The 16,159-nt window shown below is 46.8% G+C and overlaps 1 protein-coding gene across 1 annotated transcript in view; it reads left to right on the forward strand.

Annotated features, from left to right (window-relative positions):
* Positions 1 to 1,453: 1,453 nt before the first annotated feature.
* LOC134983363 (uncharacterized) overlaps positions 1,454 to 16,159 on the forward strand; it is a 163,209-nt gene continuing 148,503 nt past the window's right edge. Inside the window, exons 1-4 of the mRNA XM_063949067.1 lie at positions 1,454 to 1,537; positions 1,676 to 2,123; positions 5,898 to 7,313; positions 9,875 to 10,086. Coding sequence (XP_063805137.1) covers positions 5,939 to 7,313; positions 9,875 to 10,086 — 1,587 coding nt within the window. The 5' untranslated portion in view covers positions 1,454 to 1,537; positions 1,676 to 2,123; positions 5,898 to 5,938. The remainder of the gene's footprint in view (positions 1,538 to 1,675; positions 2,124 to 5,897; positions 7,314 to 9,874; positions 10,087 to 16,159) is intronic.

Consider the following 16,159-nt stretch of genomic DNA (forward strand, 5'->3'; position numbering starts at 1 on the left):
CCCAAGAGTACTCCAGTGACCCCTAGTGGATGAAAAAGAAAACAGGATTTTGGTACTTGCCAGATAAATTATTTTCTTTGCATCCACAGGGGGCACTGCACACCCACCCAGAGCAGTTTCACCTGTCTGGTAGTAAGTTCAATAGTTCACATTTTCACCGACTTGAAATGTTAAAGTGATTGTTATCTATTGTCGTATCAACTTCTAGTTGTCCGTTATGTTATAATGTTATATGTAATTCTCCGTTGTTCATCCTCTCTGTCGCTCCTATTTGGCTAGGCAAAAAACACTAAGGCATTTTGGGAATATGGAGGGGGAAGGAGGGTTAAACATTAAAAATTTTAAATGTGCCTATCCCTGCTATCGCACCGTCCATATCCCAAGAGTACTCCAGTGCCCCCTAGTGGATTCAAAGAAAGGTATTTATCTGGTAAGTACCAAAATCCTATTATCTATAGTAATAATACAGGGACTTCACTGGAGGTGAGGGGATGTGGGCGTATTTACAGTGATATTTATGTCGTCTCCATTTCAAAGAGGTGTGAAGAAGACATCTGGTGAGCGTGAGACAACCAGCAGCCATCCTTGTGTATCAGGAGGATTGAGCAGGTCCCAGAGAACCATCACGGTGCCTCCACCTCACTCACTGGTACATGAGAGACACAGTGACCAGAAGATCCTGGAACTCAGCAACAAGACCATTCAGCTGCTGACTGGATAGTTGACTTCTGGGAATGGGACATTATATAGTAACACCAGGGGACGTGTCTGGGTGATGACTGGAGAGGTGACTGCTGGGAATGGAACATTATACAGTAACACCAGGGGACGTGTCTGGGTGATGACTGGAGAGGTGACTGCTGGGAATGGGACATTATACAGTAACACCAGGGGACGTGTCTGGGTGATGACTGGAGAGGTGACTGCTGGTAATTGGACATTATACAGTAACACCAGGGGATGTGTCTGGGTGATGACTGAAGATGTGACTGCTGGGAATGGGGAATTATACAGTAACACCAGGGGATGTGTATGGGTGATGGCTGGAGAGGTGACTGCTGGGAATGGGACATTATACAGTAACACCAGGGGGTGTGTATGGGTGATGACTGGAGAGGTGACTGCCGGGAATGGGACATTATACAGTAACACCAGGGGATGTGTCTGGGTGATGACTGTATCACTGTGTGTGTCAGGTTCCTATAAGGTGTCAGGATGTCACTGTCTATGTCTCCATGCAGGAGGGGGAGTATATAGAGGAACACAGGGGTCTGTACAAGGACGTGATGATGGAGAATCACCGGCCCCTCACATCACTGGGTAAGAGGAGACTGTCATGTATTGTACAGGGGAGAGCAGGTATGGGGACCCCCTATATACACACATCATCTGATAATCACATATATACACTGTACTCAGTCACTGTGTGTCTCCTACAGATGGACCCAGTAACAGAGATACCCCAGAGAGATGTCTCCGTCCTCTGTATTCCCAGGATTGTACAGAGGAGAATCACAGGATCCCACAGGAGGATCAGGTAGGTGGGATTTAGGGTCTCGCCCATATACCAAAGTGACTGTCACTATATAATGTGTAGAGCAGCTGTGTGTGTCTTATACACTATTATACTATTAATATACTATTATTAATGTATATTGTTTTGTGGGCTATTTAGGATGAATGTCTCACTGACATTAAGATAGAAGATACAGAGGAAGAAAAAGAGACGTATGTGACGGATATAAAGGCAGAAGATTTAGAGGGAGAAGAAGAGACGTATGTGACTGATATAAAGGCAGAAGATATAGAGGGAGAAGAAGAGACGTATGTGACTGATATAAAGGCAGAAAATATAGAGGGAGAAGAAGAGACGTATGTGACTGATATAAAGGCAGAAGATATAGAGGGAGAAGGAGAGACGTATGTGACTGATATAAAGGCAGAAGATATAGAGGGAGAAGAAGAGACGTATGTGACTGATATAAAGGCAGAAGATATAGAGGGAGAAGAAGAGACGTATGTGACTGATATAAAGGCAGAAGATATAGAGGGAGAAGAAGAGACGTATGTGAGGGGTGATCAGCAGTCTAAGAAGGAGGACATCCCTACAGATATCAGCACAGGTGAGTAATAAACACTAATTACAGAAAAGAGTCACAGTTTCTCCTTGCTCAGTCACTACAGCAATCTCTTATCCTACACCCTCCTCTGTCGGTACAAACTAATGAGGAATATATATTTTCCCAGTGAGGGAGTCAAGAGCCATCACCCCTATTATACTCCTGCTCTCCCCTCACATCATGTCACTGTGTGTTACCAGCCCAGATATCTGACCAGTCTCCTACCCACACTCTCTGGTGTATCTCATACATCAGGAGCCATCACCCCTATTATACTCCTGCTCTCCCCTCACATCATGTCACTGTGTGTTACCAGCCCAGATATCTGACCAGTCTCCTCCCAACACTCTCTGGTGTATCTCATACATCAGGAGCCTTCAGCCCATATTATACTCCTACTCCTCCTCACATCATGTCACTGTGTGTCACCAGCCCAGAGCTCTGACCAGTCTCCCCACACTCTCTGGTATATCTCATACATCAGGAGCCATCAGCCCCTATTATACTCCTGGTCTCCTCACATCATGTCCCTGTGTGTTACCAGCCCAGAGATCTGACCAGTCTCCTCCCCACACTCTATGGTGTATCTCATACATCAGGAGCCATCAGCCCCTATCATACACCTGCTCTCCTCCTCACATCATGTCACTGTGTGTTACCAGCCCAGAGATCTGACCAGTCTCCTCCCCAGACTCTCTGGTGTATCTTATACATCAGGAGCCATCAACCCCTATTATACTCCTGCTCTCCCCCCTCATTCAGAATCCTGCACATTCCCTGCTGATTACCTGTCCCCTGGCACTTGGATGACGGCCTTCTCTCTCTAAGTAATCGGGGCTGTCTGGCATTAGGGGCATAGAGAGAAGTGAGGGTGACATATTTATAATTAATTTTCCCAACTAGAATCTAAAATCTACCATTGCAATCCACCCACTTGCTGCCCAGGTGAAAGGGGCAGGATCTATGGGAAAGGATGTCTACACCACAGGAGATAGAGCATGTTGGGTAGTTATTGGTAAACTGAGGGGGAAAGTGCAATGGAATATGTGATTCCTGAGTGGCTACCACCGCCGCCTTTTGGCCAGCGTCACAGGAGAAATATCTGGAAATATCTGCAGATTATCCAGGCACTCAGCTGTGGATGAGGAATACAAAGCAGCCTGTAGAATGTGTTCTTTAATATGAAAAAAAGTGGACCCTGGGCAGAGTGTCCCTCAGAGCTTGGATTGGGGCCTGTTTGGACTTTGGGAGTCTATGGAACCGATCAATAAGAAGGTCCACGGCAGAAGCCTTCGGTGGAAGTTTCTAAAAAGAGAACCGTGGCATAATCCTAAAGCTCAGCATTTATAAGAGATTCTGGAACGCCATTATTCTGATATTATTTCTCCGAGACCTGTCTTCTAAATCAGTGATTTTATCACGAATAGAGACCATGGGATAAATTTACTAAGATGGGAGTTCTATTTAAGATGGGATGTTGCCCATAGCAACCAATCAGAATCTAGTTCTCATTTATCTAGCACCTTCTAGAACATAATACTTGGAATCTGATTGGTTGCTATGGCAACATCACATCTTAAATAGAACTCCCATCTTAGTAGATTTACCCCCATGTCTTCCTGAAGGGTGTCATGTGCTGAAATCAGATCTTTGTGAGACGCAACAATCTCTTTCATCTTAGTCTGTACGAGTGCCAATCTCACTGATATCGGACCTCAAAGCTTGAATATTAGAGTTAAGTTCTGAGGTTATTTCAGTCCTTAAATGTAGATACCATAGAATGTATAGAGCGTAGAGTAACAGAACTATCTAGAGTGTCTTAAGACGTCTTCAGCCATTACAGCTGGGCTGTGCATCTGACAAGTAGAAGCAGATGATGTTGTAGCGGTCTCTGAAGGACCACCTGAATTTGAGGTACCAAAGAGATAGACAGGTGGGGCTGATGTACCTTTTAACCTTTTTTGGAGGCATGGTAAGCTGACTACAAAGAGACTGACCTCTCAGAGATAGGAAAATACAAACAATCTATAAATAAAAGGAGCAGTAGTACGCTGTCAGGAGGTTACATCAAGATGACTCGGTTCAAAATGAAGTCGGGGTGACGGGGGTATCCGAGCCAAAATTTCAAGTAAACATGATGTAATGCAACTCAAATAACACAGTAATGACCAATAAATTCCACTAGATGTCAGCGTGATCACAGATGTAAAGTACTCAGCACAGAGAGACACAAATGGCAAAATATATTCAGTGGATAAATCCACAAAATAATATACTGTGAGGTCGTAATCAGAGTGTAATGAGCTGTGCTCAGACGATACTTGATACTGGGATCTGCATGTAGACTGAGAGGAAGTAGATTATAGTGGTACCATATAAATAGAAGGTAGTTTCACCTCCAGGCAAATGCTTCAGTTTAGTGTAGTAACCCCGGTCTAGCCGTCAGGACAATTATTTAGCAGCTTATAACAATTTTACACCTTATTGAAGGCAAAGCATGCGATGGCCGGGCACCAGGATCCAAAATAGCAGCCATGTCACTTCCCAATATCACTCCCAGGCTCCGGTGACTGTGGGCAGCCCGTTCTGGCCCCAGCAGTAGTGAGCGGGAGAGCAAGCGCTCCCACCTGAGTCAAAAGCGACTCCAAGTCAGGTGGCCAGAGCATGTGGGAAAGACTGGGCGCACTTAGCTCCAAAATTTAGCATGTGGCTTCAGCGGCGGCGCTAGGCTGCAGCAGTGAACAGTGCCCGGAGTGAGCAGAGTGTGCGGCTTTAGGGCAGGAGGAGTGAAGGACTTAATAGATTGGGTCTTGGTCCCAGCAGCGGCTGAGAGCTATCAGGTAGATAAGAAGCCACTTAGTGAGGAGAACTCCAGAAAGTACGCCTGGATGGACTCAGGCCACGCCCCTTTTATTTATTTTATATACTAACAGGGGTGACAGGTGTGGTACATTCCTACAAAGGCAGATCCAATCTCTTTCTCATCAGACTCTGCTGTCTTCCCTGCACTCTCACTCAGATGTTCACTGCTGCCAGTAGCACATGTATGAGAAGCAGAAGTATGGCAGCAGCTGTATAGATCCTGATATGTAATTCTCTATATCATACTTACCGTACACACATCATCCTTATTACTATTGAGAGAATAGAGGTAAGACACTGATGATGGGTGTGTAAGAGTGGATTATAACCTAGCAGATGATGATTGCAGTGTATTATCTGGTGTATTGCATGTAAAGTACCTTGTGCCACACCTACTCTGCTGTAGCAATATACCTTATATAAGGGTGAGTAACACATGTACAGGCTTACCAGCGTATGAGCACACACATAAAGGAATACTGCCTTACCAATGCTTCCAGGAGTAACGTTAGGAGACATTTCTCTGATCCATCAGCTCATATGACTGATATTATTGTTCATCTAGAATCTCCAATTCATACGATATGTTCCCCATCCATTGTTTTACATTGGTGCTGACATAGGACTTGGCGAGTGACTACATTTCCATTTATACTTCATGGTTAGTTACCAGTACAAGATAGAGATATATCTAAGTCTTATTATAATATTACATTTGTTATTGTTAGTGTTCTCAGGAGGGTGGACACAATGATAGTCTGAGACACAATATTATAAAGCCTTCAGTAAAAGTTATGTTTTATTATACACACACATTTACAATTAAGTGCCCCAGAGAGTCGTCTTCTCCTATTGTTTACAAGATTAATATTGTTACAGAAAATGTCACATTTCCATAATGTGTTTTATTTCCAGCAGATGGACACACAAGCAGGAATATCTCAGAAGGACATCTAATGTTATCCCCGGATTGTGACATAAAAGATAATGACAGTAGACAGGATTCTCCAGGAGATAACCCCATTACCCCAATTATACATCCAGCTCTATCAGCTGGTCCCTCTGATCCTGGGAAATGTTCTCCTGATCACTCTGATATTGGTGCATCTGTTCCAGCTCTGACAGTAGATACAGTGTTTCCCTGTTCTATAGATGCCAAATGTTTTACACAGAACACAAAGCTTATTACCCATCAGACAGGTAAGGCAGGTGAGAGGCCATTTCCATGCTCTGAGTGTGGGAAATATTTTACCTGGAAATCACAACTTGTTACACATCAGCGAAGTCACACAGGTGAGAAGTCATTTCCATGTTCTGAGTGTGGTAAATGTTTTGCACACAAATCTGATCTTATTAGACATAACAGAAGTCACACAGGTGAGAAGCCATTTTCTTGCTCTGAGTGCGGGAAATGTTTTATCCGGAAATCACAACTTGTTGCACATCAGCGAAGTCACACAGGTGAGAGGCCATTTCCATGTTCTGAGTGTGGAAAATATTTTACCTGGAAATCACAACTAGTTACACATCAGCGAAGTCACACAGGTGAGAAGTCATTTCCATGTTCTAAGTGTGGGAAATGTTTTGCACACAAATCAGATCTTATTAGACATAACATAAGTCACACAGGTGAGAAGCCATTTTCTTGCTCTGAGTGCAGGAAATGTTTTATCCGGAAATCCCAACTTGTTACACATCAGAGAAGGCATACAGGTGAGAGGCCATTTCCATGTTCTGAGTGTGGGAAATGTTTTGCATGCAAATCAGACCTTGTTATACATCACAGAAGTCACACAGGTGAGAAGCCATTTTCTTGCTCTGAGTGCGGGAAATGTTTTATCCGGAAATCAAAACTTGTTACACATCAGAGAAGGCATACAGGTGAGAGGCCATTTCCATGTTCTGAGTGTGGGAAATGTTTTATATGCAAATCAGATCTTGTTATACATCAGAGAAGTCACACAGGTGAGAAGCCATTTTCTTGCACTGAATGTGGGAAATGTTTTACACAGAAATCACAACTTGTTACACATCAGCGAAGTCATACAGGTCAGAGGCCATTTCCATGTTCTGAGTGTGAGAAATGTTTTGCACACAAATCAGTTCTTGTTAAACATCAGAGAAGTCACACAGGTGAGAAAGCATTTCCATGTTCTGAGTGTGAGAAATGTTTTGCACACAATTCAGCTCTTGTTTTACACCACAGAAGTCACACAGGTGAGAAACCATTTTCTTGCTCTGAGTGTGGAAAATGTTTTACACAAAAATCACAACTTGTTACACATCAGCGAAGTCACACAGGTGAGAAGCCATTTCCATGTTCTGAGAAATAAATCCGCTCTTGTTACACGCAATAAACATCACTGAGGTGAGGAACCATTTTAGTCTTCTGCAGTATACTACTTATTGCTATGCATTGTTCTTAAAGGTTCTTATCCTATCTCCTATGCTTTTTGCAATGTACATGCTATCACTGGGTATAATAATCAGATGTCATGTCCTCATCTGCCACTGCTATACAGATGACCTGTCTTTTGCTCCGGGTACTGAGAACCCAGTACCAATCCTAAATGGTTGTCTAGCTGAGCTCCAGGTATGGGTGATGCCAGTTGGCTGTGACTCAGTCCTGGCGAAACAGATTCATATGATAGAAGCTCACCAACAAGGGACAGGACTACAGCTCAGCTTTGTTACCAACCAGACATACGCTTGTGGGTTCAGAGTTACAAAATGCTGATCATGTGCGGAATCTTGGTGTCCTGGATGGTGGAGTGACACGGAGACATCAGGTATCAGCCACAATCAGATCCTCATTTGAGGAACATAGCCAGACTCCAGCACTTATTTCCCTCAGAAGATCTACCTACAGTCTTACATGCACTTGTATCATCACGCAAAGACTACTGCAATGTCCTCTACCTGGGTCTCCCAGCAAAAGAATTGCACCGCTTGTAGCTTGTACAAAATGCAGCAGCCAGGCTGTTACCTAACCAGCCCGTTCCTGCCACATAACACCCATTCTCTGCTCCCTTCACCGGCTGCCTGTAAGATGGTGATCTGTTACATAATCTTACTGACTCTCCCAGCCCTACATGACCAGGGTCCATGTACCAGAAGCAGCTTCTGCCTCCTTACCGCCCTGGTTACTTCCACCTGTTGATGAAGGACTGTTAGTAGTACCATAAATCCCCAACTAGTGATTGGATGTCGGATGACAGGTGGGTGTCAGTGGGGAGAGTCAGGGCGGTGGCAGTAGTAGGGGAGAGATGGTGGGTTGCAGTGGAGGGGAGGCAGGGCGGGTGGCAATAATGGAGGGAGATAGAGCAAGTGGCAATAGTGGGGGGGAGACAGGGCAGTGGCAGTAATGGAGGGTGCCGGGGCGGGTGGCAGTAATGGAGGCAGATGGGGTGGATGGCAGTAGGGTGGAGACAAGGTGGGTGGCAGTAGTGGGGGAGAGACAGGGTGGGTGGCAGTAGTGAGGGGAGACAGGGCAGATGGCAGTAGTGGGGGAAGACAGGGTGAGTGGCAGTAGTGGGGGGAGACGGTGGTGGCAGTAGTGGAAGGAGACGGGGCGGGTGGCAGTAGTGGAAGGAGACGGGGCGGTGGCAGTAGTGGAAGGAGACGGGCGGTGGCAGTAGTGGGGGGAGACGGGGTGGGTGGCAGTAGAGGGAGACGGGCGGATGGCAGTAGTGGGGGGAGACGGGGCGGTGGCAGTAGAGGGAGACGGGCGGATGGCAGTAGTAGGGGGACAGGGCGGTGGCAGTAGAGGGGGAAGACAGGGTGGATGACCACAGTGCAGTATCAGGGGCTGCCTTTATGTGTGTTCTGTGTAATAATCCTGAAAGTAGTGCTGCTACCGATCTCATATCATTTGTAGTAACTTGGAAAAGATGAGATATGAGGTGCACTCTGGAAGCTTATAGGGGGTTAATCAGAGATGAACGCAGATGTGACATCACACAGCCCACCGGAGAATGGTCCCGGCCCACTCGCTTTCGCCCCTCAGGCATGTGACCGCAATGTGTGTCCACGCGGCCGCTGCGCATGTGCATTTTGCCACCACCAGCAACTGCTGAGTGAAGTATTTTTAAGTTTAAAATATAGATAGACAAAAATAAGTGAATTAAAGATATGAATTAAAGTAGTTTGAAATCAAAAGATTTCCGGTGTGATTTTGGCTGTGTTCGATTTTGACAAATAATTTGAATAGTGGGATGATATTACGGGGGGGGGGGTCTCTCTGTGTAAAGAAATAGTTTTATTTGTTGGTTTTAAATAATTTATGTCTGTTCAAATGTTTTTTACTTGTAAGTAAATTAGGGTTGTTGTATTTGAAAAAAAACAACTTACCTGACCCTTGCCTGGAAATGTCCATGTATGAAGGTATGGGAGATATCTGCTGCAGTCTCTTCTACTTACATTTGGGAGGTCCGGTTGTTTTGGGGGAATTAGTAGCAAATATCAAATGATACATTGGCTCCATAACGTCTCTCTGACCCTCTGATTCTTATAAACATTTGTCACACAAAATGACATTTGCATTAACAACTATTAATTAAACAAGAAATTTTTATTTTTCAAAAAAAACTTTATATATATAAAAAAATAGAAGAAAATCACCAATTCTGGTCTGGATTCAGTGACTCTATCATGAGAACAAGAGACTTTTTAGCAAGGACTATGCCAACAGTAACCAGTAGAGGAATCAGGCGTATCCCACAGAATATCAGTGCTGCCACCATACATTGGGGGGAGAAGATAAAGTGCAGATTTCTGAACAGTGCTTTTAGAAGGAACATAAGTGCATAGATCACAATGATCAGAAGTCCGGGACAATGAGGTCAAGAAACGAACACTGTAGTACTAATGACATATTTACATATTCATCACAGATAACGAAATACATACTAACACGTTCAACAAACCAGTGGACGTCCATAGCTTCATGCTAACCTCCAGCTGCCACCACCCAAACTGGTTGAACAGTATCCCAGTAGGACAATTCAAAATACTCAGGAGGAACTGCTCCCGAGTCAGCGATTATGAGACACAAGGACAAGAACGAAGTTTAAAATTTAGAGAGAAACAGTACGATACAGAAAAGGTACAGACAGCATATACCATGGGTAAGGGAAATGATAGACCTCCCCTCCTACAATACAAAAAGAGACCAGAACAGAAAATAGAAGAAGAGATCCTTTTCATAACACAATACATAAAACAAGCAAATCATATTAAAAAGATAAACACTTGCCGATACTTCAAGATGACACTAGCAGATATCATACCTCCAAAAGTAGTGTTCCTGAAAGCACCAGACATTAAGAAGAAGCCGGTACACAGCCGCGTACCACCAAAAACAAAACACAAACTACTATAGACGGAACACATAAAAAGGGGTCTTCTACCACTATGGGAACTGCATGGGAGCAAGACAACAAAAGCTAGAAGCACCACACCTACCCAAACAGTAATGTCTGTTTCTCTTTCATCCACTAGGGGACACTGGAACAGCATTATACAGTAGCGTGTGAAGCTTGCAACCGGAGGTGTGGCACAATCTAAAAATTAGCATTGTCTGCACATCTGGCTCCTCCCCCTTCACGCCCCACATCCCGCAGAAAAATTGTGCTAGGAGGAAAGAAGCACAGAAGGGAGCTGCTGCTCCATAAAGATTTTTATTTTTTTAAGATTGCCCCAATCCCACCTACATAAAAGGAGGGTGCAGGTTTTTCTGAGGGAAGACAGGACCAATCCCTCCTAAATCATAGGCTGGTGCAGTCTATACTGAGGGAAGACAGGACCAATCCCTCCTAAATCATAGGCTGGTGCAGGCTTTACTGAGGGAAGACAGGACCAATCCCTCCTAAATCATAGGCTGGTGCAGGCTATACTGAGGGAAGACAGGACCAATCCCTCCTAAATCATAGGCTGGTGCAGGCTTTACCGAGGGAAGACGGGACCAATCCCTCCTAAATCATAGGCTGGTGCAGGCTATACTGAGGGAAGACGGGACCAATCCCTCCTAAATCAGAGGCTGGTGCAGGCTTTACCGAGGGAAGACAGGACCAATCCCTCCTAAATCATAGGCTGGTGCAGTCTATACTGAGGGAAGACAGGACCAATCCCTCCTAAATCAGAGGCTGGTGCAGGCTTTACCGAGGGAAGACGGGACCAATCCCTCCTAAATCAGAGGCGGGTGCAGGCTTTACTGAGGGAAGACAGGACCAATCCCTCCTAAATCATAGGCTGGTGCAGGCTATACTGAGGGAAGACAGGACCAATCCCTCCTAAATCATAGGCTGGTGCAGTCTATACTGAGGGAAGACAGGACCAATCCCTCCTAAATCAGAGGCGGGTGCAGGTTTTTCTGAGGGAAGACAGGACCAATCCCTCCTAAATCATAGGCTGGTGCAGGCTTTACCGAGGGAAGACGGGACCAATCCCTCCTAAATCAGAGGCTGGTGCAGGCTATACTGAGGGAAGACAGGACCAATCCCTCCTAAATCATAGGCTGGTGCAGGCTATACTGAGGGAAGACAGGACCAATCCCTCCTAAATCATAGGCTGGTGCAGTCTATACTGAGGGAAGACAGGACCAATCCCTCCTAAATCATAGGCTGGTGCAGGCTATACTGAGGGAAGACAGGACCAATCCCTCCTAAATCATAGGCTGGTGCAGGCTATACTGAGGGAAGACAGGACCAATCCCTCCTAAATCAGAGGCGGGTGCAGGTTTTTCTGAGGGAAGACAGGACCAATCCCTCCTAAATCATAGGCTGGTGCAGGCTTTACCGAGGGAAGACGGGACCAATCCCTCCTAAATCAGAGGCTGGTGCAGGCTTTACCGAGGGAAGACAGGACCAATCCCTCCTAAATCAGAGGCTGGTGCAGGCTATACTGAGGGAAGACAGGACCAATCCCTCCTAAATCATAGGCTGGTGCAGGCTATACTGAGGGAAGACAGGACCAATCCCTCCTAAATCATAGGCTGGTGTAGTCTATACTGAGGGAAGACAGGACCAATCCCTCCTAAATCATAGGCTGGTGCAGGCTATACTGAGGGAAGACAGGACCAATCCATCCTAAATCAGAGGCTGGTGCAGGCTTTACCGAGGGAAGACAGGACCAATCCCTCCTAAATCATAGGCTGGTGCAGTCTATACTGAGGGAAGACAGGACCAATCCCTCCTAAATCAGAGGCTGGTGCAGGCTTTACTGAGGAGGGAAGACAGGACCAATCCCTCCTAAATCAGAGGCGGGTGCAGTCTATACCGAGGGAAGACGGGACCAATCCCTCCTAAATCAGAGGAGGGTGCAGGCTTTACTGAGGGAAGACAGGACCAATCCCTCCTAAATCATAGGCTGGTGCAGGCTATACTGAGGGAAGACAGGACCAATCCCTCCTAAATCATAGGCTGGTGCAGGCTATACTGAGGGAAGACAGGACCAATCCCTCCTAAATCATAGGCTGGTGCAGGCTTTACCGAGGGAAGACGGGACCAATCCCTCCTAAATCAGAGGCTGGTGCAGGCTTTACCGAGGGAAGACAGGACCAATCCCTCCTAAATCAGAGGCTGGTGCAGGCTATACTGAGGGAAGACAGGACCAATCCCTCCTAAATCATAGGCTGGTGCAGTCTATACTGAGTGAAGACAGGACCAATCCCTCCTAAATCAGAGGCGGGTGCAGGTTTTTCTGAGGGAAGACAGGACCAATCCCTCCTAAATCATAGGCTGGTGCAGGCTATACTGAGGGAAGACAGGACCAATCCCTCCTAAATCAGAGGCGGGTGCAGGTTTTACTGAGGGAAGACAGGACCAATCCCTCCTAAATCATAGGCTGGTGCAGTCTATACTGAGGGAAGACAGGACCAATCCCTCCTAAATCAGAGGCGGGTGCAGGTTTTACTGAGGGAAGACAGGACCAATCCCTCCTAAATCAGAGGCGGGTGCAGGTTTTACTGAGGGAAGACAGGACCAATCCCTCCTAAATCAGAGGCGGATGCAAGTTTTTCTGAGGGAAGACAGGACCAATCCCTCCTAAATCAGAGGCTGGTGCAGGCTATACTGAGGGAAGACAGGACCAATCCCTCCTAAATCATAGGCTGGTGCAGGCTATACTGAGGGAAGACAGGACCAATCCCTCCTAAATCATAGGCTGGTGCAGGCTATACTGAGGGAAGACAGGACCAATCCCTCCTAAATCATAGGCTGGCGCAGTCTATACTGAGGGAAGACAGGACCAATCCCTCCTAAATCAGAGGCGGGTGCAGGTTTTTCTGAGGGAAGACAGGACCAATCCCTCCTAAATCAGAGGCGGGTGCAGTCTATACTGAGGGAAGACAGGACCAATCCCTCCTAAATCATAGGCTGGTGCAGGCTATACTGAGGGAAGACAGGACCAATCCCTCCTAAATCATAGGCTGGCGCAGTCTATACTGAGGGAAGACAGGACCAATCCCTCCTAAATCAGAGGCGGGTGCAGGTTTTTCTGAGGGAAGACAGGACCAATCCCTCCTAAATCATAGGCTGGTGCAGGCTTTACTGAGGGAAGACAGGACCAATCCCTCCTAAATCATAGGCTGGTGCAGGCTATACTGAGGGAAGACAGGACCAATCCCTCCTAAATCATAGGCTGGTGCAGGCTATACTGAGGGAAGACAGGACCAATCCCTCCTAAATCAGAGGCTGGTGCAGTCTATACTGAGGGAAGACCGGACCAATCCCTCCTAAATCATAGGCTGGTGCAGGCTATACTGAGGGAAGACAGGACCAATCCCTCCTAAATCATAGGCTGGTGCAGGCTATACTGAGGGAAGACAGGACCAATCCCTCCTAAATCATAGGCTGGTGCAGGCTATACTGAGGGAAGACAGGACCAATCCCTCCTAAATCAGAGGCTGGTGCAGTCTATACTGAGGGAAGACCGGACCAATCCCTCCTAAATCATAGGCTGGTGCAGGCTTTACTGAGGGAAGACAGGACCAATCCCTCCTAAATCAGAGGCGGGTGCAGTCTATACTGAGGGAAGACAGGACCAATCCCTCATAAATCATAGGCTGGTGCAGGCTATACTGAGGGAAGACAGGACCAATCCCTCCTAAATCATAGGCTGGTGCAGTCTATACTGAGGGAAGACAGGACCAATCCCTCCTAAATCAGAGGCTGGTGCAGGCTATACTGAGGGAAGACAGGACCAATCCCTCCTAAATCATAGGCTGGTGCAGGCTATACTGAGGGAAGACCGGACCAATCCCTCCTAAATCATAGGCTGGTGCAGGCTTTACCGAGGGAAGACAGGACCAATCCCTCATAAATCATAGGCTGGTGCAGTCTATACTGAGGGAAGACAGGACCAATCCCTCCTAAATCAGAGGCGGGTGCAGTCTATACTGAGGGAAGACAGGACCAATCCCTCCTAAATCAGAGGCGGGTGCAGTCTATACTGAGGGAAGACAGGACCAATCCCTCCTAAATCATAGGCTGGTGCAGGCTATACTGAGGGAAGACAGGACCAATCTCTCCTAAATCAGAGGCTGGTGCAGTCTATACTGAGGGAAGACAGGACCAATCTCTCCTAAATCAGAGGCTGGTGCAGTCTATACTGAGGGAAGACAGGACCAATCTCTCCTAAATCATAGGCTGGTGCAGGCTATACTGAGGGAAGACAGGACCAATCTCTCCTAAATCATAGGCTGGTGCAGGCTTTACTGAGGGAAGACAGGACCAATCCCTCCTAAATCAGAGGCTGGTGCAGGCTATACTGAGGGAAGACAGGACCAATCTCTCCTAAATCATAGGCGGGTGCAGGCTATACTGAGGGAAGACCGGACCAATCCCTCCTAAATCAGAGGCGGGTGCAGGCTATACTGAGGGAAGACAGGACCAATCCCTCCTAAATCATAGGCTGGTGCAGGCTATACTGAGGGAAGACAGGACCAATCTCTCCTAAATCATAGGCGGGTGCAGGCTATACTGAGGGAAGACAGGACCAATCCCTCCTAAATCATAGGCTGGTGCAGGCTATACTGAGGGAAGACAGGACCAATCTCTCCTAAATCATAGGCGGGTGCAGGCTATACTGAGGGAAGACCGGACCAATCCCTCCTAAATCATAGGCTGGTGCAGGCTTTACTGAGGGAAGACAGGACCAATCCCTCCTAAATCAGAGGCGGGTGCAGTCTATACTGAGGGAAGACAGGACCAATCTCTCCTAAATCAGAGGCTGGTGCAGTCTATACTGAGGGAAGACCGGACCAATCCCTCCTAAATCAGAGGCTGGTGCAGGCTATACTGAGGGAAGACAGGACCAATCCCTCCTAAATCATAGGCTGGTGCAGGCTATACTGAGGGAAGACAGGACCAATCCCTCCTAAATCATAGGCTGGTGCAGGCTATACTGAGGGAAGACAGGACCAATCCCTCCTAAATCAGAGGCGGGTGCAGTCTATACTGAGGGAAGACCGGACCAATCCCTCCTAAATCATAGGCTGGTGCAGGCTTTACTGAGGGAAGACAGGACCAATCCCTCCTAAATCAGAGGCGGGTGCAGTCTATACTGAGGGAAGACAGGACCAATCCCTCATAAATCATAGGCTGGTGCAGGCTATACTGAGGGAAGACAGGACCAATCCCTCCTAAATCATAGGCTGGTGCAGTCTATACTGAGGGAAGACAGGACCAATCCCTCCTAAATCAGAGGCTGGTGCAGGCTATACTGAGGGAAGACAGGACCAATCCCTCCTAAATCATAGGCTGGTGCAGGCTATACTGAGGGAAGACCGGACCAATCCCTCCTAAATCATAGGCTGGTGCAGGCTTTACCGAGGGAAGACAGGACCAATCCCTCATAAATCATAGGCTGGTGCAGTCTATACTGAGGGAAGACAGGACCAATCCCTCCTAAATCAGAGGCGGGTGCAGTCTATACTGGGGGAAGACAGGACCAATCCCTCCTAAATCATAGGCTGGTGCAGGCTATACTGAGGGAAGACAGGACCAATCTCTCCTAAATCAGAGGCTGGTGCAGTCTATACTGAGGGAAGACAGGACCAATCTCTCCTAAATCAGAGGCTGGTGCAGTCTATACTGAGGGAAGACAGGACCAATCTCTCCTAAATCATAGGCTGGTGCAGGCTATACTGAGGGAAGACAGGACCAATCTCTCCTAAATCA

Source organism: Pseudophryne corroboree (assembly GCF_028390025.1).
Source record: "Pseudophryne corroboree isolate aPseCor3 chromosome 3 unlocalized genomic scaffold, aPseCor3.hap2 SUPER_3_unloc_13, whole genome shotgun sequence".
Classification (NCBI taxonomy): Eukaryota; Metazoa; Chordata; class Amphibia; order Anura; family Myobatrachidae; genus Pseudophryne; species Pseudophryne corroboree.